Source organism: Ceratotherium simum, chromosome 26 (assembly GCF_057802395.1).
Source record: "Ceratotherium simum simum isolate JZ-2026a chromosome 26, ASM5780239v1, whole genome shotgun sequence".
Taxonomy (NCBI): Eukaryota; Metazoa; Chordata; class Mammalia; order Perissodactyla; family Rhinocerotidae; genus Ceratotherium; species Ceratotherium simum.
This window is the reverse complement of record NC_141925.1, coordinates 38,880,611-38,905,672: the sequence shown is the minus strand read 5'-3', so window position 1 is coordinate 38,905,672 and position 25,062 is coordinate 38,880,611. Positions and strand designations below refer to the sequence as shown.

The 25,062-nt window shown below is 40.6% G+C and overlaps 2 protein-coding genes across 4 annotated transcripts in view; one reads left to right on the top strand and one right to left on the bottom strand.

The window, feature by feature from the left end:
* The window catches only part of ZSCAN25 (zinc finger and SCAN domain containing 25), a 104,018-nt gene that overhangs the window by 61,211 nt on the left and 17,745 nt on the right, over window positions 1-25,062 (bottom strand). Inside the window, exons 8-9 of one of the 3 annotated variants that reach the window (XR_015548617.1) lie at window positions 21,041-22,148; window positions 20,370-20,595 (exon numbers count right to left, since the gene is read on the bottom strand). The exons of 1 other annotated variant lie outside the window; for it this stretch is intronic. The gene's annotated coding sequence lies outside the window, so the exon portion shown is untranslated. The remainder of the gene's footprint in view (window positions 1-20,369; window positions 20,596-21,040; window positions 22,149-25,062) is intronic. One more of the 3 variants, XR_015548616.1, reaches the window with a different exon arrangement.
* LOC106803950 (putative olfactory receptor 1F12P) lies at window positions 17,921-18,865 on the top strand. The gene has a single exon (XM_014797072.1). The coding sequence runs from the start codon at window positions 17,921-17,923 to the stop codon at window positions 18,863-18,865; it is 945 nt and encodes a 314-aa protein (XP_014652558.1).

The following is a 25,062-nucleotide window of genomic DNA, read 5'->3' as shown; positions in this document are numbered from 1 at the left end:
ATAATACCATTTACAATTGCATCAAAAGACTAAAATATCTAGGAATAAACCTTACCAAGGAGGTGAAAGACCTATACAATGAAAACTACAAGACATTATTGAAAGAAATCGATGATGACATAAAGAAATGGAAAGACATCCCATGCACATGGATTGGAAGAATAAACATAGTTAAAATGTCTGTATTACCTAAAGCAATCTACAGATTCAATGCAATCCCAATCAGAATCCCAATGACATTCTTCATGGAAATAGAAGAAAGAATACTAAAATTCATATGGGGCAACAAAAGACCCCAAATAGCTAAAGCAATCCTAAGAAAAAAGAACAAAGCTGGAGGCATCACAATCCCTGACTTCAAAACATACTACAAAGCAATAGTAATCAAAACAGCATGGTACTGCTACAAAAACAGACACACAGATCAATGGAACAGAATTGAAAGCCCAGAAATAAAACCACACATATACGGACAGCTAATTTTTGACAAAGGAGCTAAGAACATACAATGGAGAAAGGAAAGTCTCTTCAATAAGTGGTGTTGGGAAAACTGCACGGCCACAAAGGAATGAAAGTAGACCATCTGCTATCGCCATTCACAAAAATTAACTCAAAATGGATCAAAGACCTGAAGGTGAGACCTGAAACTATAAAATTCATAGAAGAAAATATAGGCAACACACTATTTGACATTGGTCATAAAGGAATCTTTTCGGATGACATGCCTACCCAGACTAGGGAAACTAAAGAAAAAATAAACAAGTGGGACTTTCTCAGACTAAAGAGCTTTTATAAGACAAATGAAACCAGAATCAAGATGAACAGACAACCCACCAGCTGGGAAAGAATATTTGCAAAACATATATCTGACAAGGGGTTAATCTCAATAATATATAAAGAACTCACACAACTGAACAACAAAAAAAACAAACAACCCGATCAAAAATGGGCAGAGGAAATGAACAGACACTTCTCCAAAGAAGATATACAGACGGCCAATAGACACATGAAAAGATGTTTAACATCACTAATCATCAGGGAAATGCAAATCAAAACAACACTAAGATATCACCTCACGCCCGTTAGAATGGCTATAATCACCAAGACAAAAAACAACAAATGTTGGAGAGGATGTGGAGAAACAGGAACCCTCATACACAGCTGGTGGGAATGCAAATTGGTGCAGCCTCTATGGAAAATGGTATGGAGATTCCTCAAAGAATTAAAAATAGAGATGCCCTATGATCCAGCCATCCCACTACTGGGAATCTATCCAATGCACCTGAAATCAACAATCCAAAGAGGCTTATGCACCCCTATGTTCATTGCAGCATTATTCACCATAGCCAAGAAGTGGAAGCAACCTAAGTGTCCCTCGACTGACGATTGGATTAAGAAAATGTGGTATATATATACAATGGAATACTACTCAGCCATAAAAAAAGACAAAATCGTCCCATTTGCAACAACATGGATGGGCCTGGAGCGTATTATGTTAAGTGAAATAAGCCAGAAAGAGAAAGACAAACACTGCATGATCTCACTCATATGTGGAATATAAACCAACACATGGACAGAGAAAACTGGACTGTGGTTACCAGGGCAGTGGGGGGGGGGGGTGGTGTGGGCACAAGGGGTGAAGGGAGTCATATATGTGGTGATGGACAAACAAAAATGTACAACCCAAAATTTCACAATGTTAGAAACCATTAAAACATCAATAAAAAAAATAAATTAAAAAAAAATTAAAAGTTCTGTGCATCAAAGGAAACAATCAATAGAGAAAAAAAAGCAACCTATAGAATGGGAGAAACTATTTACAGATCATATACCTGATAAGGGGTTAGTATCCAGAATATATAAAGAACTCCTAAAAGTTAAAAATTTAAAAAAAGAACTGATTAAAAGATTGGCAAAAGGAGAGTGACGTCAGCATCATGGCGAAGTGAGCTTTCCGTAAACTCTTCCCCTGACAAGAAACAACAAAAGGAACAGTCACAGACCAACAATGGACTCCTAGACAGCGAAAAGCAAGATCGGAAAGATCCACACTGCTGCACATCTGAGAGAGGAACGTGCTGGGCCCCCGGAGGAAGTGGGGAGAGGTAAGGAGAACTCCTCTCCCTCCCCATCAGATCAGCAATCCTGGTCCGCGTGGCTCCCAGAGAGGGGGGAGGGGCGGCCCTCTTCGGGGAAACGGTAGCTCTTCGGGCTCTCTGAGCCAGTGGGAAAATCCCATACAGAGGACTCAGAACAGCCACAGGGCTACCATCAACATCTGAGCACCCCAGGAGAGCAGATAACGAGGGGCGAGCGAGAAGCCCCAGCGCCAGGGACCCAGCGGGCAAAAGAGAAAGTCCCCTCACTCTCCGCATGCCAGACACTGAAGCTCAGCTGACCAGACCAGACCAGACCAAGCGGCCAGCGGATTGCAGTGAACAGCCGGGGCAGAGCACGGGGGCTCAGATTATACAGCCCTTAACCCCCACACGGTGGCGGTGGGTGGAAATTACAACCAGATATTTCCAGGATGAGGAAAAATAAAGCCAATACAGGAACCACAATGCAAAGGTACATGAAATCACCAGACCAGAAGAAAAATGACAAGCACCAGAAACCAACCCTGAAGACACAGAAATCTATAACATAAACAACAGAGATTTCAAAATAGCTATCATAAAAAAAACTCAACAAAATACGAGATAACACAGACAAACAATTCAATGAGATTAGGAGTTTCTTCACAAAAGAGATTGAAATCATAAAGAAAAACCAATCAGTACTGATGGAGATGAAGAACACAATGGAGGAGATAAAGGAGAATGTGGAATCTTTAAAGAACAGAGCTGACAATATGGAGGAAAGAATTAGCATTATAGAGGATAGGAATACAGATATGCTCCAGAAGGAAGAGGAGAGAGAACTAAGACTAAAAAGAAATGAAGAAAGTCTCCGAGAAATATCTGACTCTATTAGGAAATGTAACATAAGAATTATAGGTATTCCTGAGGGAGAAGAGAGGGAAAGAGGAACAGAGAGCCTATTCAAGGAAATAATTAGCTGAGAACTTCCCAAATCTGGGAAGGAGCAGGAAATACTAGACCAGTAAGGGAAGCCAAGAAGTCACCTAAATACGTCAACAGGCAAAGGTCCACTCCATGACATGTAGTGGTAAGGCTGGCTAAAGTTAATGACAGAGAAACAACATTAAGTGTAGCTAGACAAAAACAAAAAATAACGCATTACAAAGGAACTCCCATCAGGCTCTCAGCGGATTTCTCAACAGAAACTTTACAGGCTAGGAGAGACTGGAATGATATATTCAAAATACTGAAAGACAAAAACTTTCAGCCAAGAATACTCTATCCAGCAAAAATTTCTTTCAAATATGATGGAGAAATAGTAACTTTTCCAGATAAATAAAAGCTAAGGAGTTCATGGCCACGAGACCCCACTACAAGAAATACTCAAGAAGGCCCTCAGACCTGAAAAAGAGAAAAGAAAGGGAATACAAAGCTTGGAGCAAGGAGAAAAATAGGTAGACAAAATCATAAAAATAGTAGATCTTTACCGGAATTGGTTAGCAACCACTTAAATACCAAAATCAAAGATCAAAGGAAGGAATTCACCAAAAATAAATATAACCTTATCACTGAAAACACACATCCACAACACAAGATAGAATAAGGTATAAGAAGAATGACTTAGAAGGGGAAGAGGAAAGTAATTGAATTGACTTAGTATCAGGAAATAAGAGGCCATCAGATAATGAAATATCTCATACACAAGATTTTTATACAAACCTCAAGGTAACCACTAAACAAATAATCAAAACAAAATCACATATGATAAACAAAGAGCAAACAAGAAGAGTCATAAGACAGAACAACCAAACTGAATTGGCAGTCCAAAACAAATGGGACAAGAAACAAAGGAATTGCAAAAGAATGGAAAATAAGTGACAAAACAGCAACATTAAGCCCTCATATATCAATAATTACCCTAAATATAAATGGATTGAACTCTCCAATCAAAAGATACAGAGTGGCAGGATGGATTAAAAACAAGACCCAACAATATCCTCCCTCCAGGAAAAACATCTCAGCTCTAAAGACAAGCACAGGCTCAGAGTGAAAGGATGGAAAACAATACTCCAAGCTAATGGCAAACAAAGAAAGCAAGTATTGCCATACTCATATCAGATAAAGCAGACTTCAAGATAAAACAGGTTAAGAGAGACAAAGAAGGGAAATATATAATGATAAAAGGGACACTCCAGGGCTGGCCCCGTGGCTTGGCGGTTAAGTGCACGTGCTCCGCTACTGGCGGCCCAGGTTCGGATCCCAGGCACGCAGCGATGCACCACTTCTCCGGCCATGCTGAGGCCACATCCCACATACAGCAACTAGAAGGATGTGCAACTATTACATACAACTATCTACTGGGGCTTTGGGGAAAAAGAGGAGGAGGATTGGCAATAGATATTAGCTCAGAGCCAGTCTTCCTCAGCAAAAAGAGGAGGATTAGCATGGATATTAGCTCAGGGCTGATCTTCCTCACAGAAAAAAAAAAAGGACACTCCACCAAGAAGATTTATCACTTATAAATATATGAGCACCCAACATAGGAGCACCAAAGTACATGAGGCAACTATTAACAAACCTAAAAGGAGACATTAACAACAACACAATAATAGTAGGGGATCTTAATACCCCACTTACATCAATGGATAGATCATCCACACAAAAAGTCAATAAAGAAATAGTGGACTTAAATGAAAAACTGGATGAGATGGACCTAGTAGACATATACAGAGCACTCCATCGAAAAACATCTGACTACACATTCTTCTCAAGCGCACGTGGAACATTCTCAAGGATAGACCATATGTTGGGAAACAAAGCAAGCCTCAATAAATTTAGGAAGACTGAAATCATAACAAGCATCTTTTCACACCATAACGCTATGAAACTGGAAATCAACCAGGAAAAAAAAAACTTGGAAAGTGACAATAATGTGGAGATTTAACCACATGCTATTGAACAACCAATGGATCATTGATGAAATTAAAAGAGAAATCAAAAACTATCTGGAAACAAATGAAAATATGCCATACCAAATCATATGGGATGCAGCAAAAGTGGTCCTGAGAGGGAAACTCATAGCAATACAAGCCCACCTTAACAAACAAGAAAAAACCCACCCAAATAAGCAACCTTAAATTACACCTAACAGAACTAGAAAAAGAAGAACAAACAAAGCCCAAAGTCAGCAGAAGGAGAGATATAATAAAAATTAGATCAGAAATAAATGAAATTGAGACCAAAAAAACAGTAGAAAGGATTAATGAAACAAAGAGCTGGTTCTTTGAGAAGATAAACAAAATTGACAAATCCTTAGCCAGACTTACTAAGAAAAAAGAGAAAAGGCTGAAATAAATAAAATTAGAAATGAAAGAGGAGAAATTACAACGGATACCACGGAAATACAAAGGACTATAAGAGAATACTATGAGAAATTATATGCCAACAAATTGCACAATCTAGAAGAAATGGATAAATTCTTAGACTTATACAACCTCCCAAAACTGAACCAAGAAGAAACGGAGAATCTGAATAGACCAATCACAAGTAAAGAGATTGAAATAGTAATCAAAAACCTCCCAAAAAATAAAAGTCCAGGACCAGATGGCTTCTCCAGTGAATTTTACCAAACATTCAAAGAAGATTTAATACCCATCCTTCTCAAACTATTCCAAAAAATAGAGGAAGATGGAACACTTCCTAATTCATTCTACAAGGCCAACATCACCCTGATACCAAAGCCAGACAAAGACAATACAAAGAAGGAAAATTAAAGGCCAATATCGCTGATGAACATAGATGCAAAATTCCTCAACAAAATATTGGCAAACCGAATACAGCAATACATTAAAAAGATCATACACCATGATCAAGTGGGATTTATACCAGGGACACAGGGATGGCTCAACATCCGCAAATCAATCAACGTGATACACCACATCAACAAAACAAAGAATAAAAACCACATGGTCATCTCAATAGACGCAGAGAAGGCATTTGACAAGATACAACATCCTTTTATGACAAAAACTCTCCACAAAATGGATATAGAAGGAAAGTACCTCAACATAATAAAGGCTATTTATGACAAAGCCACAGCCATCATCATACTCAATGGGAAAAGACTGAAAGCCATTCCTCTGAGAACAGGAATGGGGCAGGGCTGCCCACTTTCACCACTCCTATTCAACATAGTACTGGAGGTTTTGGCCAGAGCAATTAGGCAAGAAAAAGGAATAAAAGGAATCCAAATAGGCAATGAAGAAGTGAAACTCTCACTATTTGCAGATGACATGATTTTACATATAGAAAACCCTAAAGAATCCGTTGGAAAACTATTAGAAATAATCAACAACTACAGAGAAGTCACAGGGTACAAAATCAATCTACAATAATCAGTTGCATTTCTGTATGCTAATAACGAACTAATAGAAAGAGAGCTCAAAAGATAATACCATTTACAATTGCATCAAAAGAATAAAATATCTAGGAATAAACCTTACCAAGGAGGTGAAAGACCTATACAATGAAAACTACAAGACATTATTGAAAGAAATCGATGATGACATAAAGAAATGGAAAGACATCCCATGCACATGGATTGGAAGAATAAACATAGTTAAAATGTCTGTATTACCTAAAGCAATCTACAGATTCAATGCAATCCCAATCAGAATCCCAATGACATTCTTCATGGAAATAGAAGAAAGAATACTAAAATTCATATGGGGCAACAAAAGACCCCAAATAGCTAAAGCAATCCTAAGAAAAAAGAACAAAGCTGGAGGCATCACAATCCCTGACTTCAAAACATACTACAAAGCAATAGTAATCAAAACAGCATGGTACTGCTACAAAAACAGACACACAGATCAATGGAACAGAATTGAAAGCCCAGAAATAAAACCACACATATACGGACAGCTAATTTTTGACAAAGGAGCTAAGAACATACAATGGAGAAAGGAAAGTCTCTTCAATAAGTGGTGTTGGGAAAACTGCACGGCCACAAAGGAATGAAAGTAGACCATCTGCTATCGCCATTCACAAAAATTAACTCAAAATGGATCAAAGACCTGAAGGTGAGACCTGAAACTATAAAATTCATAGAAGAAAATATAGGCAACACACTATTTGACATTGGTCATAAAGGAATCTTTTCGGATGACATGCCTACCCAGACTAGGGAAACTAAAGAAAAAATAAACAAGTGGGACTTTCTCAGACTAAAGAGCTTTTATAAGACAAATGAAACCAGAATCAAGATGAACAGACAACCCACCAGCTGGGAAAGAATATTTGCAAAACATATATCTGACAAGGGGTTAATCTCAATAATATATAAAGAACTCACACAACTGAACAACAAAAAAACAAACAACCCGATCAAAAAATGGGCAGAGGAAATGAACAGACACTTCTCCAAAGAAGATATACAGACGGCCAATAGACACATGAAAAGATGTTTAACATCACTAATCATCAGGGAAATGCAAATCAAAACAACACTAAGATATCACCTCACGCCCGTTAGAATGGCTATAATCACCAAGACAAAAAACAACAAATGTTGGAGAGGATGTGGAGAAACAGGAACCCTCATACACAGCTGGTGGGAATGCAAACTGGTGCAGCCTCTATAGAAAACGGTATGGAGATTCCTCAAAGAATTAAAAATAGAGATGCCCTATGATCCAGCCATCCCACTACTGGGAATCTATCCAACGCACCTGAAATCAACAATCCAAAGAGGCTTATGTACCCCTATGTTCATTGCAGCATTATTCACTATAGCCAAGAAGTGGAAGCAACCGAAATGTCCCTCGACTGATGACTGGATCAAGAAGATGTGGTATATATATATACAATGGAATACTACTCAGCCATAAAAAAAGACAAAATCGTCCCATTTGCAACAACATGGATGGGCCTGGAGGGTATTATGTTAAGCGAAATAAGCCAGAAAGAGAAAGACAAACACTGTATGATCTCACTCACATGTGGAATATAAACCAACACATGGACAGAGAAAACTGTATTGTGGTTACCAGGGGCATTGGGAGTAGGGGGTGGGCACAAGGGGTGAAGGGAGACATATATACGGTGATGGACAAACAAAAATGTACAATCCAAAATTTCACAATGTTATAAACTATTAAAACATCAATACAAAAAAGATTGGCAAAGGACTTGAATAAACACTTCTTCAAAGATATACAAATGGCCAACAAACACATGCAAAAATGTTCAATATCACTAATCATTAGGGAAATGCAAATCAAAACCACAATGAGATACCACCTCACATCCACTAGGATGGCTACTATCAAAAAAAAAACATATAACAGTACCACCTCCCTCCCAGTTGTATAAAATAATTACAAAGGTTTTAATTATCATGATTAAGAGGGCCCTACATGAAGGCAATTCCACCGTCAGAGTAGACTGTCTGCCCTGATGAAATGTTTATCCACTCATGTTCTGCATCACTGGGACAGAAATTAAAAATAAAATTATTCAAACAAAGAAGGAAGGAACAAACAGAAACCAGAAATAGCAATTAGGGAGAAATCTCAGAAATCTGGCATCACATCTCTCAAGACCTACCACTAAATTCATGCCCTTTGAACTTGTACTGGTACACTGAGTTTCCTGTGGCAGGACAAAGGTTTAGTCCCTTGTGCATATGTAGAGGCATCCAAGCCATAGCTCCCCTACCATCCTCTCATATTCTCACTGACACTGAAGTCTGTGACTCCCCCAATGTGTCACATGTATTTTATATTTATTGATGTTCCCTTTCCACATCCATTTCTTTGTGTCTAATAAACTTTAATAAGTGTAAAAAAAAACAGAAAATAAGTGTTGGCAGGGAAGTGAAGAAACTGGAAACTTCGTGCACTGTTGGTGGGAATGAAAAATGGTGCATCTGCTATGGAAAACAGTAAGGAGATTCCTCAAAAAATTAAAAATAGAACTACCACATGATCCAGAAATTCCACACAGGGGTATATACCCAAAAGAATTGAAAGCAGGATCTTGAAGAGATATATGTACACCCACGTTCATAGCAACATTATTCACAATAGCCAAAAGACAGAAGCAACACAAGTGGTCATCAACAGTCAAACAGATAAACAAAATGTGCTATATCTATACAATGGAATATTATCCAGCCTTGAAAAGGAAGGAAATCCTGACACATGCTGCAATGTTGATAGACCTTAAGGACATTATGCTAAGTGAAATAAGCCAGTCACAAAAGGATAAATTCTCTATGATTCCACTTATATGAGGTACCTAGAACAGGCAAATTCAAAGAGACAGAAAGTAGAATGGTGGTTGCAAGGGGCTGGTGAGAGGGAGGAATGGGGAGTTATTATTTAATGGGTACAATGTTTCAGTTTGGAAAGATAAAAAGAGTTCTGGAAATTAGTTGCACAAAATATGAATGTACTTAACCGAACTATACACTTAAAAACAGTTAAGATGGTAAATTTGATGTTATGTGCATTTCATCATAATTCTTTAAAAATGACCATCAACATGAACATTGGAGTTCTGATTTGATTGAATGAACAAGATGAATTCCCCAGACTGAAGATAAAAATTAAGAAAATGTTATGACTTCCCCTGCAGACAAAAGTGACAAATTGAACCACTGAAAGCAATAACTTTGTTTTTGAGAAAAACCCGAAGGAGATGATGTGCTGGAGCCCAGGAGAATTGGACCCAGCCAGACCCCAGGCAATTACTGCACATTCATTTTTAACAATGCCATTGGGTATTGCTCCCTAGAGGCCAAGAGGAGCCCTACAAATAATCTAAGTGTGAGGCCCACATACCTCTTCTTGGCCCAAGAATCAGGGAACGGAGCCCTGCTCTCTCAGCCTCCTTGCTCACTGGGCCTTCCATCCACAGACTTGCTCTTCATCTTGCTTTCCACGGGGCCCAGGGTTGAGTCTCTGGCTCTAGGCTGCTTGTGAGTTGTCATCCCTCCTTAGTGAAGAAGAGCAACTCAGGAGGAGGCAGCTTCCTCAGGCGGGGTTGGCAGAAATCAGACCAACTAGACAGGTCAGTGCCAATGTGGCGGCAGGAGACACACCTCTCTCAATCCCCCAAAATGTATAAGCCTCAAGACATCTCCTGCTCCTCCATCTATCAAAGAAAGGCAGAACCAGAGACATGTAGGGGACCTTGGAAACCATTTAGGGATCCAACCACATCACTTTACAGAGAAGAAAGCAGAGTACAGAATTCCTCAAAATCACACAGGATTAGATTCCTGGACAGTCTCTCTCAGCCCCTGCCCTCATTCCCCACTATGGAAGTCTATCAAGTAATTCCAACCCCTTCTAATGCTTATCCTTGGCAGAGACATCTGAAAATGTTTGCTGGTGCTAAGACAGGCTCAGAAAGAAAGCAGGTGACTACCTACGATGGCCTAATTTTCACATCACACTGAATGTAAGCAACTTAGCAGGGAAAAAACTAGTGGAAATTAAACTTCAAACTGTTCCCATTACTCTCCAAATTAACATCTTATTTTTGGTGGCAGATATACAAACAGTCTGGCGTAGATGGCTTCCATACGTACATGCTATCTTATGTTCTGCTTCCAAATTCTATATCATGGACAAACATCCAGAAATCGACATATTCTTTCATTTTTTTTAATAAGTTTTGCCTGTTTTTTGTTTTGTTTTGTTTTTTTGCTGGGAAAGATTCGCCCTGAGCTAACATCTGTTGCCAGTCTTCCTCTTTTGTTTTTTCCTTCCCAAAGCCTCAATACATGGTTGTGTATTCTAGTTGTAGGTGCTTCTAGTTCTTCTATGTGAGGCACCACCAAAGCATGGCTACTGACAGACAAGTGGTGTGGTTCCGCACCCAGGAACTGAACCTGGGCCACCGAAGCAGAGCATGCCTAACTTGAACCTCTAGGCCATCAGGGCTGGCTCTCTTTCATTTTTAATATCTGTATAGTATTCTACTGCAATGATACATCATAGTTGCAAAGCTATTCTAATATTTTGAACATTTGGTTGTTTCAAATTTTTTTTAAATTTAGGAATAACGTTTCAACAAATATCTTTGAACAAATTATCTTCTTTTCCCATATGATTTGTTTCCTACTGTACCATCTCAAAAGTAAAATTCCCACATTTATATAAATTTACTTAATCTCTGTAAACTTCTGTAAGTTAGATAATAGTACCTATCCATAGAATTTGGGGTGGAATTAAAAAGCTAACATTTAAGTACTTAATACAGCACCTGCTATAGAGTACATATTTATTAATTTATTATTAATAATAACATCTATACTCTTACTCGGAAAGCATGATAATCTAAATATGTTTAAACCTTTCAATTAGAATCCATTTATATCTTATATATTCATTTACTTTATCCATTATAATTTTCTTTGAACTAATATTTTGTTTTCCAAGTTGAATTAAAATCCAAATATTCAACTTCATCATTAGTGGGAATGAAATCACCTTTTCCATTGCTTTTTTTTTTTTTGGATGGTTATTTATTGTTGATATATCAGTAAGCAATTTACTGATTTTTGTGTGATATTATAGCCTGAAACTCTGCTAAACTAACTTTATTTTTAGCAATGACTTCATTTCTTTTAATAGATATTTTGCAAAAGGTTATATTTTTATTTCTTTTTTTCTTTTCAGATAGCCATCACCAGCTCATCTAGTGAACTATCAAATAAGGAATGATAACAGAGAACACCCCTATCTTGTTCTTCTTTTTAGGGAAAAAGTTTAAGTCTTCAATAAACATGATGTTGACTCTTGTTTTTAAATACACAGTCTATCATATTAAGAAAAAAACACTCCTAATGTTTTCAGTTTTAATCTATAAGGTGATGATAAATTTATCTGGATGCTTTACCTGGATCTAGTTACATTATTTTGATATTTTGTTTGTGATAAACCAGGTTAATGGATTTTCATGAGTTTAACAGCTAATTCTTTTAACATGTTTTCTTACTTTGCAGATATTTTATTTGGGGTACTTGTATCTATGTCTACAAACAAAATTGGTCTAAAATATTCCTTTCATTGTCTTTGTTTAGTTTGGGTTTAAAATCATATTTGCCTCTAAAATTTCAAAAATAATACTATTAATGTTAATAGCCAAGTTCACAGGGTGCTGACTATGTGCAATGGGCTATTCTACACACGTTATAGGTATTTTCTCATTCAATCCTTACAACAATCCCTTTAAGCAGACATTACTCTATCCATTTTACAGATTGTTAATATGCCACAATTTTCTATATTTTTTTATTTTTTTATTACTGAATGAATTACTGGTTCTTAAAAAGTCAGAAGATTTTCTTCACCGGAATCAGATGCCCTTTTAGAAATTATTTAATAACTTCATATTTCTTTCTCTATTAGTATTGTATTCATGTTCTCTAATTCCTTTTGCATCTTTGGGGTTATTTTATACATTTGTAAGTAGCCATCTATTTTTATTTGATAAGATGTATTAGCCTATAAGTGAAAATAATATTCAACTTAAATATGAATCTTTTGTACTAGCTAAGTATATTTTCCAAATCCTGACTTCATTTTAATTTTCATTCTCATTTGTTTATCAAAATAGATATTGTTTATCAATTCTTTTTCAAAGAATCAGTTATCAGATTTCTACTTAAACTAATTAGTTTTCTTTTTCTACGTGGCTTGTTTCTATTTTTAGTTTTATTATTTATATTTGGCCAGCATCTTTAATTTGTCGTTTCCCCTTCTAAATTATTTAAGCAGAGTCAATTACCGCTCAATTATTGGAGAAAATTAAACATAAAGACCCCAAAGTCAAAGACAAGCGTTTTCTCCACCCCTTGGGCTTTCACAAAATAGGTCCAGTGTTCAAGCCGACACAAACCCCAGAGGTTCAGTGTCACCAGAGAGAGATGCAGAACTGCTGTTGAAGTCAGAAAACAAGGTCAGTTGTGTGCCAGCTGCCCAAGGAGCAGGACAGAAATCAGACCTGAATGAACAGGTGTCTGAGTCCAGGTACATAGAGGTTAGCGCAGTGTTGTCAGCGGTGTTGAGCCTGTACCTACAGGGGTCTGAAAGTTGGCATTAGGTAGTTTACAGAAATGGAGACAAATAGCATCAAATAGCATGGTGAGAACACAGTTCCCTTGTGAGTTCTCTCTCAACCCCTCTCACTACCTATCAGAGAAATACTCAGATTGGTGCTATTTCCCTAACTCCTCTGTACAACTTTACATTCTCCTTTTTTAACCAAGAAAAATATGTTTCAGACTCAGAACTCTCTGCAGGTAATGGTATCCAGCTAAAATTCAATAAGTGATACTGCTTTCTTATGTATCATGATGTACAAATTTTAAAATGTATTTCACTAACAAAATTAGTTGAATTAAATAACAGTATTAAGGAAACAATAGGGCAGGTGATACGTAAATATGACTGATGTTTGGGAGACATTAGGCTGATACCAGAGGAAGGAGAACTGTCTCCAAGGTCTTGCCCAACCTCAAAGATACAAGTCCAGAAAGAGGAACATTAAGAACGGCTATCCACTTGTTCAACAACAACAGCAAAAAAGCACTGAGTGTCTCCTATAATCCAGGCATGATTCTAGAAACTGGGAATACAGTAATACATAAAGTCCCTGCTCTCATGAACTTATATTCTAGAGAAATAGAACTATAGGTGATAGGTAGGTAGGTAGGTAGGTAGGTAGGTAGATAGATAGATAGATAGATAGATAGATAGACAGACAGACAGACAGATAGTTAGATAGTTACATAGATACATAGTTGTTCCCACTGCTGAGTAGATAGATGAAAGATAAATGGTGCTGAGAATAAAAACAAAGCAAAATAAGGGGAAGACAGAGACAGAGGTACTGGTTAGGGAAGCCCTGAACAGAGACAACATTTGGGCAGAAATCAGAATGAAGTCAAGGACTGAAGGAAGAGAATTCCAGACAGAGGGATAACAAGTGCAAAAGCCCTGAGGAAGGAACATCCTTGGTATGTCCAGGAACAGTGAGGAGGCCATTGTGGTCTGCCTACTGAAAGTGAGGGGCAACACAAGAAAGTGAGATCAGGGAGAGGGCAGAGGTCTGAGTCATGCATAACTTTGTAGGATTTGGTAAGGACCTTGGGTTTTGTTCCGAGTGAGATGAGTAGCCATTGGAGGATTTTTGAGCCAAGAAGTAACATGACCTGACTTGCATTTCTTTTTTTTGTTTTAATTTTTTGTTTATTGCAGTAACATTGGTTTATAACATTGTATAAATTTCAGGTGTACATCATTATACTTCTATTTTTGCATAGATTACATCATGTTCACCACCCAAATACTAATTACAACCCATCACCACACACATGTGGCTAATTATCACTTTCGCCCTCCTCCCTCCCTTCTCCTCTGGTAACCACCAATCCAATCTCTGTCTCTACGTATTTGTTTATTGTTGTTATTATCTACTACTTAATGAAGGAAATCATACGGTATTAGAACTTGCAGCCAACTGACTTACATTTCTTAACGTTCACCCTGGTTGCTATGTAGAAACAGACTGTTGAGGGAAGGGCAAGGATAGAAACAGGAAGCCCAGTTAAAAGACTACTACAATAATCTTGATGAAAATCATGATTGTTGGGGCCATGAAGGTGCAGTGGACACAGAGAGCAAGTGGTCCCATTCTGGATATATTTCAAAGGTAGACATGACAGGATTTGTCAATGTACTGGGTGATGGCAGGAAGAAAAAGAGGAGTTAAGGATGATGCCAAGGTTTTGGGTTGGGCAATCAGAAGAATAAGACGGTGATGACTGAGGAAGCAGCAGGTTTGAGGAGGGGAAAATATGCCACCCAGTTTGGCAAAAGTTAAGCTTGAGATGCCTGTTAGACATCCAAATGGATACGGGGAGCAGGCAGTTGGACATAAATAAGCTTGAAGTTCAAGGCAAAAAGCTGGAGATAGAAATTGAGATGTTTTCAGCATTTGGATGATATTTAAAGATTTGGGACTAATGAGACCACTTAAGGAATGAGTGTAAACAGAGAAGAGATGGGGCTTGACGGGGCATCCCAATAGCTGGAGGTTAGAAGAATGAGGAGAAATGGGAAAAGGACACCGAGAGCAAGTAAGCAGTGAGGCAGGAGAGGTGCCAAACAAAACTGTTCCAAAACCAAGTGAAGAACGTGTGTGAAGAAGGAGGGAGTGCCCAACTGTGCCAACCCCGGCTCTTTGGGTTTAGTAAGATGGAGCCTGAGAACTAACCTCAGACGTGGCAATGGCAGCCCTGACAAGGGAAGCTTCATGGATTGGTGGGGAAGCCTGCAAAGGGGGTTTCATGAGAGAATGGGAAGAGGGGAAGTGGAGAATGAGTACTGACCACAGTTTGTGGAAAGGAGGGGTAGAGAAATGAGCTGACAGCTAGAGAGGAAAGTGAGTCAAGGGTGGAATTTTAAAACTGGGAGATGTCTGCATGCTGACAAGAATGAGCCAGAAGCTAGGGGAAAGAATCCTTTCAGTTTTTAGATTCTCTTAGCTTTGGTGTTCTTAAAATAGGAGTACTTGGGAAGAGTATTTGCCTAACAAGTGGGAAGTAGTAACAAGAAAATTTTCTTCTCCCATATCTCTGGGGAAGTGGGAGGATGGGAAGGAAAAGAGAGGATGGAGTCAGCCTGGTTTGAAAGGAGTATTAGTCAAGGAAGGGACAGAGCTTCTGTCACTAAACACACCGCCACTCCCGCTCACATGCGTCTGTCAGTCTCAGAATCTGTGCTGCCACACAAGTCCTCTCTCCCGCTAAAGGCATCCTCTCCCACCACATCCCTGCCCCATCCAGCCTGCTCTGCTTTCTCCAGTCCCAATCCTGGTCACTCAGGACTCTCTGATGCATGTACACAGAAGCCCCAAGTTAAAGTTTATCCAGTAGCACTTCTTCAGTCTTTCTGAGAAAATCAAATCAGTGAAATTGAAAGAGCACTGCTTCGAAACCAGACTGACCTGGAATCCAATTCTGATGTCTTTGGGGGAAATTATTCAAACCCTCTCAGCCTTAGCTTACTCATCTATAAAACAAGGATATCAATGCCTTAAATAGGTTGTTGTGAGGATCAAATTGAATACATGCACATGCCTAGCCCTGTATAGGACACACAGCAGGAGCTCAATAAATGCCAGCTCTCTAGTCTAAGGGCTGTTTCCCATGTGAAGATTTTATATTCAACTAGAAGCTTCTTGGGAAGGAGAACAATGTCCTTTACTGTTTTCTTATTTCTCACATCACCCAGGAAAGAGCTCTTTTAATCAGGACTGATCAAATGAGATCTCAACCACGTTAAATATGCTTCCCTTCATTTTTACTTTTCACCAGATTTCTCTCCTCTTAGGCTCCTGTGTTTCTATTTCAGTTTGTTCTTTACCCAAAGATTCCTGCCTTTGGATCACCAAATACTTGAATCCTTAAAAACATCACATCAGTAAAACATTAATTCAAAATGAACCATTTGTTTTCCATACTAAGGCATAGCTCTTAACACAGGCCAAGAACTCAACTGGTACCTGCTGCACAGCTGAAATCTCCATCCCTGCTCTACTCCGCCCAATTGCACTGGTCAGTTCCTTTGCTCCAAGCAGGCCCTCCCTCAACAAAATTGTGGCATGGGCCAAGTCAGATTCTCAAGACCATTTCCCACATTTTGTTCCCTGCCCAGTTCCCAGGTGGCCATAAACCCACTCCTAGAGCTCTTCCAGACTGATTCCCCCCTCACCAATCAGCACACTAACTCAGTTCCTTCTTTCTCCCCTCCCTCTTTATGATTTACATTCTCATAGGACCCAAATCCCAACTCACTATGTCTTGTGAAGCAGTGAAACATAATTTATATTATATCTAATGAAACTTCAGCTGAGCTTGCACTGAACTATTATGAACTCCAACTTAGTGGGGCCCCCATGTTGCTCTGCTGCCAACTATGTTACTTTGGGCAATGTTACACCTGTAGATTCTCTTCGTTATCTGCAGGTGCAACTCTTACCCTCCAGAAGTGAGTCTCTTCCTGGGTAAGCCCAGACAGAAGAGCTGGCTGAGCTGTCCCAGTCAGCAGGCTCTTCTGTCCAGGCTTGCTCTGACCTACTCCATCCCATAGCCTCATCACCAGGACCAAGGTGGCCCAAAGTTGGTGATGAGCAGCAGCCAGAGCACCCTGAGCCCTGGGCTCTAGGTGGGTAGGGGAGCAAGGGGAGATAAAATATTGGAGGGGAAGGAGGTTTGTGGGGAAGGAGGGTATTTACAAATACTACCCTCTGGTTCTACATGTGTGCCATTGTGGTTCCAGAACTCTGTATAGAAAGGGCCTTCAGGTGCCAATCTTACTGGGAGTAGGAGAAAACTACATTTCTATAGCTCTTTACTTAATACTGAGACAAGATCAGTTGCTCATAGCAAAGAATGAGAGTATGATGGAAATTTGGGGGGCTAAGACACGCTAAGCAACACACTCATTGTTGCCCCGACCGAGTACCCAGCCATGTCACAAGGATTCTCCTTAGAGGGATGGCAGACGGGGTTTTGTGGGGTTCAGGATCAGCAACATTTTGAAATAATTAAAACCCTGACTTTGGGGTCTGTTGGGGCCACAGGATTCCCTGGTTGAAGCTTTTCCTTTGGCAGGCAGAGAGCCTTCTTTTGGGTTTGTACCAAATGAACACAAAGATGTGAGTTGAGGGATTGTATGAGGGAAGGAGAGAGGCACGGGCACCTCTACCCTCTCTATAGCCTGTGCTTGGTCTGGATCTTCCAGCAGAACCAGTCAAACATGGAGAGAGGAAACCACACGAGCGCCTCCGAGTTCATCCTCCTAGGGCTCTCCAGCCGGCCAGAGGGGCAGGAGCTGATCTTCAGGCTCTTCCTCGTCATGTACCTGGTTGGGGCAGCAGGGAACTTGCTCATCATCCTGGCCGTTGGCTCAGACTCCCATCTCCACACGCCCATGTACTTCTTCCTCAGCAGCCTTTCCCTGGTGGATCTCTGCTTCATCTCCACCACAGTCCCCAAGATGCTTGTGAACATCCAGACACAGACTCAGTCCATTTCCTATGGTGGCTGCCTAGCCCAGATCTACTTTTGCATTTTGCTTGCCAACATGGACAACTTCCTCCTGGCAGCAATGGCTTATGACCACTATGTGGCCATCTGCCACCCCCTGCACTACTCCACCACGATGAGTCTGCAAATCTCTGCCCTGATGCTGGGAAGCTCCTGGCTCATTGCCAACTTCCACTCCCTGCTACACACCCTCCTCATGGCTCGGCTGGAGTTCTGTGCCAGCAACGTCATCCCTTACTTCTTTCGTGACCTTGTTCCCCTGCTCCAGCTCTCCTGTTCCAACACCCACCTCAACCAGCTCATGATTCTGCTGGTCGGGGGCTTGATCGTCCTCATCCCCTTTCTCAGCATTCTTATCTCCTACATCCACATCGTGTCTGCTGTGCGCAGGGTCCCATCTGCCCGGGGCAAACAAAAGGCCTTTTCCACCTGTGGGTCCCACCTCACTGTAGTCATCCTCTTCTATGGGACCATCACTGGGGTCTACCTGAGTCCCTCATCTTCCCGCTCAGCAGACAGGAATTCACTGGCTTCAGTGATGTATATGGTGGTCACCCCCATGCTGAACCCCTTCATCTACTGCCTGAGGAACAAGGACATGAACGGAGCTCTGTGGAAACTGCTCAGTGTGAAGGCTTTATCCTGTGGGTTATGACAGCAGAGTTCCCCCTCAGGGTCTGGAAAGAGGATGAACCCCAGGGACAGGCTCCACAGAGAGGCAAGAGGAACACAGACCTCATTGTCCTGGGTTGTCACCATGGCCAGAGAATCTCCTCATTTCTCCATAAGTAATTTGCAAGACTGAAATTTCTTGGCCCCTGTAGACTGCCCAGACTACTGAGAGGGGAATAAACTCTCCCCTAAAGACAGAACCACGTAAACAGATACAAATAAGCTTTATCTGAAGATCTTCTGGAGAGGGTTGAAAAGGCTGTACGTTCAACGTTAAAAAAGGTGAACTCATAGGAGTCTGTGAAATGTGCTGACAGCCTATGCCAAAGGGATGTTCCCTGAGAGCCCCCACTCACCCCACAGTTCCTCAAATCCTTAACCCTCATGTATCTCAATTTGCAAACTCTGCTGCACCCCACTTCCTCAACCACCATCCCCACATTCTTGGTTGAACATAGCTCTGGGGACAGGTTGACAGTCCTCCTTGAAGCTGTCCCACTCTTCGCTTTGGATCCTGCTGGGTAGAGTTCCATAGCTCTAGCTACTTGTATCAGAATGCCTGTAGTGTCTGTCTCAGCTGAGCACCTAAGTAGGCCCCACACTGTCCCGCTTATATGGTTATTTTTTTCTTAGGAAAGAGAGGTCTGCCACCCACAGGATAAAGAGATAAGAGAGGCTAGACTTAGAGCTGGTTCTCTGTGTATGAAGAACATAAAGGGAATGGGCCATCATAATCCTTATGAATGTGCTTCTCTACAAGGTGACCTGGAGAAGGAGATAAAGGGGAAAGGCCTCATAAAAATGAGTTTATGGCTGGAGAAGTTGTCTGTGGCTTCTTGTCCAGTAGGGTAACATCTGAGCTGCAAGGAGTGTGGTAGAGCTGAAAAGAGCACCACACAGAAAGTCGTAACAACTGGCATCTAGTCCTGGCCCCTCCAATTACCAGCCATTTGACTCCAGTCCATCTGAAATTCACCATTCTACTCAACACACTGTGCTTTTTTAGCCCCTACTCATGCTGTTCCAGCAGGCCCATCTTGTCCATTTCTATCAAAATTCTAGTTGTCCTTCAAGGCTCAGATAAAATACCATGCCTTTCATGAAGCTACCTCGTCTCCCCAGGCAAAAGGAAGTATTTTCTCTCCTCTGGAACTCCATATAATTCACATTCCATTACAACCCTTTTCATACTCTGCTTTGCATGATCATGTTCACCTCAACTCTACCCCAAACAGGATTGTTGGGTCCTTTTTAAATTTTATAAAAGGTCCTGGTCATCTTAATAAACTCAACCACAGAAGACTCTATCACGTTGCCTGGTTTAAAATAATGACTCAATAAAATTATGCTGCTATGGATGATGACAATGGTGACGAGGACAATGAGGAAAACACTGCAGAAAGAACACTTATGGCCTTTCTCCCCATGATTTTGCCTTAACCAATACCTTTTATGTCTCCCCAACCCCTCCAAGGAAAAAGAGTTACCAATCAGTTGGTCCGACCCCAAGGAGTTCACTGGTCCATATTTTATGAAGGGCAGTGTGCCCTAAAGGATCAGCATCCAGGATGAAGCTCCCTTCCTTCCACCTGGCCCCTGAGTAGTCCTCTTCTATCCATGTGTCTGCATGGAGTCCCCACTTGGAGTCCAGTCATCCCTCTCTCTCTCTCCACACGATGGCTGAGCACACAGGTCCTCAATTCAGATTTGGGGCTGAGAAAGGAAAGCAAGGTAGGCCTAAGCTATTTTCCAGCTCACCTTTTACCAGTGAGCCCATGGTGGAGGTTACTGGGTGTAACTCAGATACTAACCAAACAGTACTTTGGCTCAAAGTTTGCTATTGTTCCTTGAGCATATTGTTTCCTTGAGAGCCCTCAGAAGTCAGGAAGATTGGCAGGGCTGGATTTAGGCTTCCCTGGGTCTCTGACACAAAACCACAATAAAAGCAACAAAATCTCACCCCGAACATGTAAAAACGATGTGAAGAAAAGTTGATGTCAATATAGAAAAGAGGTCTTCCTTTAGTATGCATTTGCTATAATGGTGAATAACACAATGGTTTGGCTCCAAGGTAAAAAAAAAAAAAAAAAAAAAATTGAACAAGGGGAAAAAAAAAAGAGGGGCAGCAATGAATAAATATGCAAGACCGTCAACTTACCTTGCTCATCGATGGGTTGTGAGGAGGCTTTCTGGCTCTGAGGCGTCTCTTCCAAGGAAAGGCATAGGTTCGTCTCACGGCAAACACCTTTTCAGACGGGCTCCAGTGCTGGCCTGGAGGCTGCTTGCTGAGGGGTAAATGGGCAGGAATGTTCTCTTCCTCATCCTGCACGCAGGTCAACTACAAAAAGCTCAGAAGCCCAGCCATCCTTACAGACCTGGCAGCACAAACTCAATTCTGTGAACATACCAGAATGTTTGTTTCTGTTTAACAAATAAAGTGTGTAAGAAGAAAAAAAGGAGGAAAATAGTTCCATCATCCACATTTTTAAAATAGCATTATTAAGGACCACTAGTAAGAAAGCGGAAGTATCTTCAAGAATAATAAACATCTTCTACGTGGCACTTTCCAAGTCCTATAACATTTTCACTCCAATACTTTCCCTGTCACAATGGATGCCTTCTCCACACAGAAGGCAACCGGTACACCCATTTAACAAATACAATTTGAGCTCAAGTGACAACTATGTACCAGGTACCGTTCTAGGCACTGCGGATGAATCAGCAAACAAAACAAAGTTCCTGCTTTCATGCAGCTGCTGCTCCAGGGCAGGAGGAAGGAGAGCAGAAAAAGAGAACAAATACACATATAATATGTCAAAGAGCTATAAGTGCTATAAAGAAAAATAAATCCAGGTCAGGGACTAGAGATGGGTAGGGCTGCGCTTCAGTCACCTATTGCTGCATAACAAACCACCCAAACTAGTGGCTTAAAATAACAGCAGTCATTTCTCTCTCATACTTCTGGGGGAGACTGGGCTGAGTAAGGCAACTCTCTCTCAGGGTCTCTCACGTGGTTGTAGTCAAACGGGCTCAAGCTGGAGTCGTCTTGAAGGATTCCTCACTCACACGTCTGACAGTTGATGCCGGCTCTCAGCTGACCACAAGTGGGACTGTTGCTGCAACACCTCTGTGTGGCCTGTTGATGTGATGTGGGCTTCCTCACAGCATGGCAAGCATCCCAAGTACCACCTTTTATGACCCAGCCTCAGAAGTGACACAGCATCACTGCCTTCATGTTTCATTTGTTAGAAACGAGTCACTAAATCCTGACAATATTCAAGAAGAGAAGAATTAGACTGCATCTCTTGATGGGAAGAGCATCAAAGAATATGCACACATGTTTTTAAAACATCGCAGGTAGTTAGGGAAGGTCTCTCAAAACAGAAACTCACATGAATAGAGAGATAAAACTGTGTGAAGGTCCTGAGAAATCAGGTTTTAGGCAAAGAGAACAATAAGAGCACAGCCCGAAGTGGGAGCATTCTTGGCATGTTGGCCAACATGGAAGAACTGTTAGCTAAGTAAGGACTTTGGCTTTTACTCCAAGAAGGGAAGCCTTTGGAAAGTTCTGAATAGAGAAGTGAAATAATCTTATTTATATTTTTAAAAAATAATCTGGTTCTTATATGGTGAAGAGACTATGGAGAGGAAAGTACAGAAGCAGGGAGATTAATTAAAAGGCTACTAAAATAGTCCAAGACAGAAGATGGTGGCTCAGATCTGAAAGTGCTGGAGGTAGTAGCAGCTGCCAGACTCTGTGTTTTGAAAGTAGAGCCAACAGGATTTGCTGATGGTTTGTATGTGGGGAATGAGAGAGAGGGCTCTGAGCTTTTTGGCCTAAGGAACTGGGGGGATGGAGGATCCATTCACTAAGATGAGGAAGAAATAGGTTTGGAAACTGGAGAGAGAACAAAGAGTTTGGTTTTGTATGTGATAAGTTTGAGATGATGCCTACATGAACTTCAGGTAGGTACTTGTTTACATGAGTTAGAATTCAAGGGAGAGATTCACAACCCACTGGAATCTGCCTTCTTCCCACTATGCCTCTGAAATTGCTCTCACCAACGTCACCAATGATTCTCCAAGTTGATAAAGACAATGCACATTTCTCAGTCTTTTTTTTAATTGTGGTAAAATATATTTAACATAAATTTACCATTTTAACCATTTAAAGTGTGTAGTTCAGTGGCATGAAGTACTTTCACGTTGTGGTGCAACCATCACCACCATCCCTCCATAGAATTCTTCATTTTGCAAAACTGAAACTTCGTACTCATTAAAGAACTCCCCATTTCTTCTGCTCCCAGCTCCTGGCAATCACCATTCTACTTTCTGTCTCTATGAATTTGACTACCCTAGGGACCTCTTATGAGTGGAACCACACAGTACTTGTCCTTTTATTTCACTTGGCACAATGTCTTCAAATTTCATCCATGTGGCAGCATGTGTCAAAATTTCCTTCCTTTTAAAGGCTGAATAATATTCGTGTGGATGGACCACATTTTCTTTATCCGTTCATCCATTGATGGACACTTGGACTGCTTCGACCTCTTGACTATTGTGAATAATGCTATGAACATAGGTGTACAAATACCTCTTTTAGTCCCTGCTTTCAATTCTTTGGGGTATATACCCAGAAGTGAAATTGCTGGGTCATATGGTAATTCTATTTTTAATTTTGGGGGAACTACCATACTGTTTTCCACAGCAGCTTTACCCTTTTATATTCCCACCAACAGTGCACAAGGGTTCCAATTTCTCTACATCCAAGCTAAGAGAGAAAAAACCAACTGAAATCTCTACTAAAGGTCTTCAGTAGAAATCTGCATGTCTTCGCTATCTATCTCTAGTTTAGGGTTATACTAATTCCTTTTTTCTATTTTGCCGCTACATTCACTAAAGTGGGAAAGGAAAATGAAATGCAAGAATATAATACATATTGAGTAAGGATCCAATGTTAAGATTTGGTGTCAGTGTTTTCCAGATGAATTGAGTGATTCTGACCATGATAGGTCCATAAATGTTGTAGCAGAGGAATGGATCTCCCCTTAGCTGACTCCTAGAGTCAGCTCCATGTAAACGTAATAGGGTAGGTGGGACAATGGAACATTTTGGATGGGAGGGTGGCTGGGAAATAGATATTAAAACTGAGAAAAGATACAGTGAAGTGAGGAAGGGACAATTATTTTTGCCATCTCTGCCTAATAAAGGACACATGCCCTTCATGATGGCCTCTCCGAACACAAAGTGACAGTGGAATCAACAAATGGTCCTGCACTCACTCTTGCCCTCCCAGATGTCCTCCCCGTTATGTTCATTTCCCTTCAACAAATCAGGACATTCCTTTACTTTAGTCAAGCACAAAACAATTACATCTTAAGATATTTTACTAAGAAGCCAAGGTAAAAGAAGAGAAAACAACACCTCATTCAACAGAAAGCAAAAGGCAAGATTTTCTTTTCTTGAATAGAGATTCCCAACTATCTAGAATCTAGTCTAGTCTGCTGTCGAGCCCAGCTTCTGAATTGGGACTGATTCTCGTCAGTCACGGAAGCTGTGCTGTTTCCCAAACTCTCCTGTATTATTCCAATAGTCTCCCCATCGATGCCCTCAACATCCTCTGAATTCGCCTCTATAGTTATGCAGAACAAAGAGCTATCAGTTTACTTAAAAAGATATTGTTAAAGGGTAGGTTTACGGACACAGATTTCACAACAACTTACAGATAGGATTCTATTAAAGAGTTCCTATTGAATCCTCTGCAACACTCACCTCTCCCACCTCTGTCTCACCTGCTTTCCTGTGCTCCCCACGCTCAGCCCAGCACCTAGTCACAGATAAGCACAACCTCATCTATATCAGAATTCAAGCATTTTTCATAGAGCTGCACTTCTGGGATGCCCAAAGGAAAGAGCTACATCTGCCTCCCCCGTTATGAGGACATGAAAGTGGAGTAGAGCAATGACAACCACGAAAATTAGGGAGATGACACCAGGCAGAGAAGGAGGCCTTAGGTAACTACTGCAAAAGGCACGGATTCATTGAAGAAATCTTTATTAAGCAGCTTTATTAAGCTGGGCATTGTGCTGAGTGCTGAGACATAGCAGTGAATGGATTTCTGACCAAAAGAAAAATTCGGAGTCTTTTTCTAGTGAGTGATCAGGATATAACTATGCTGTG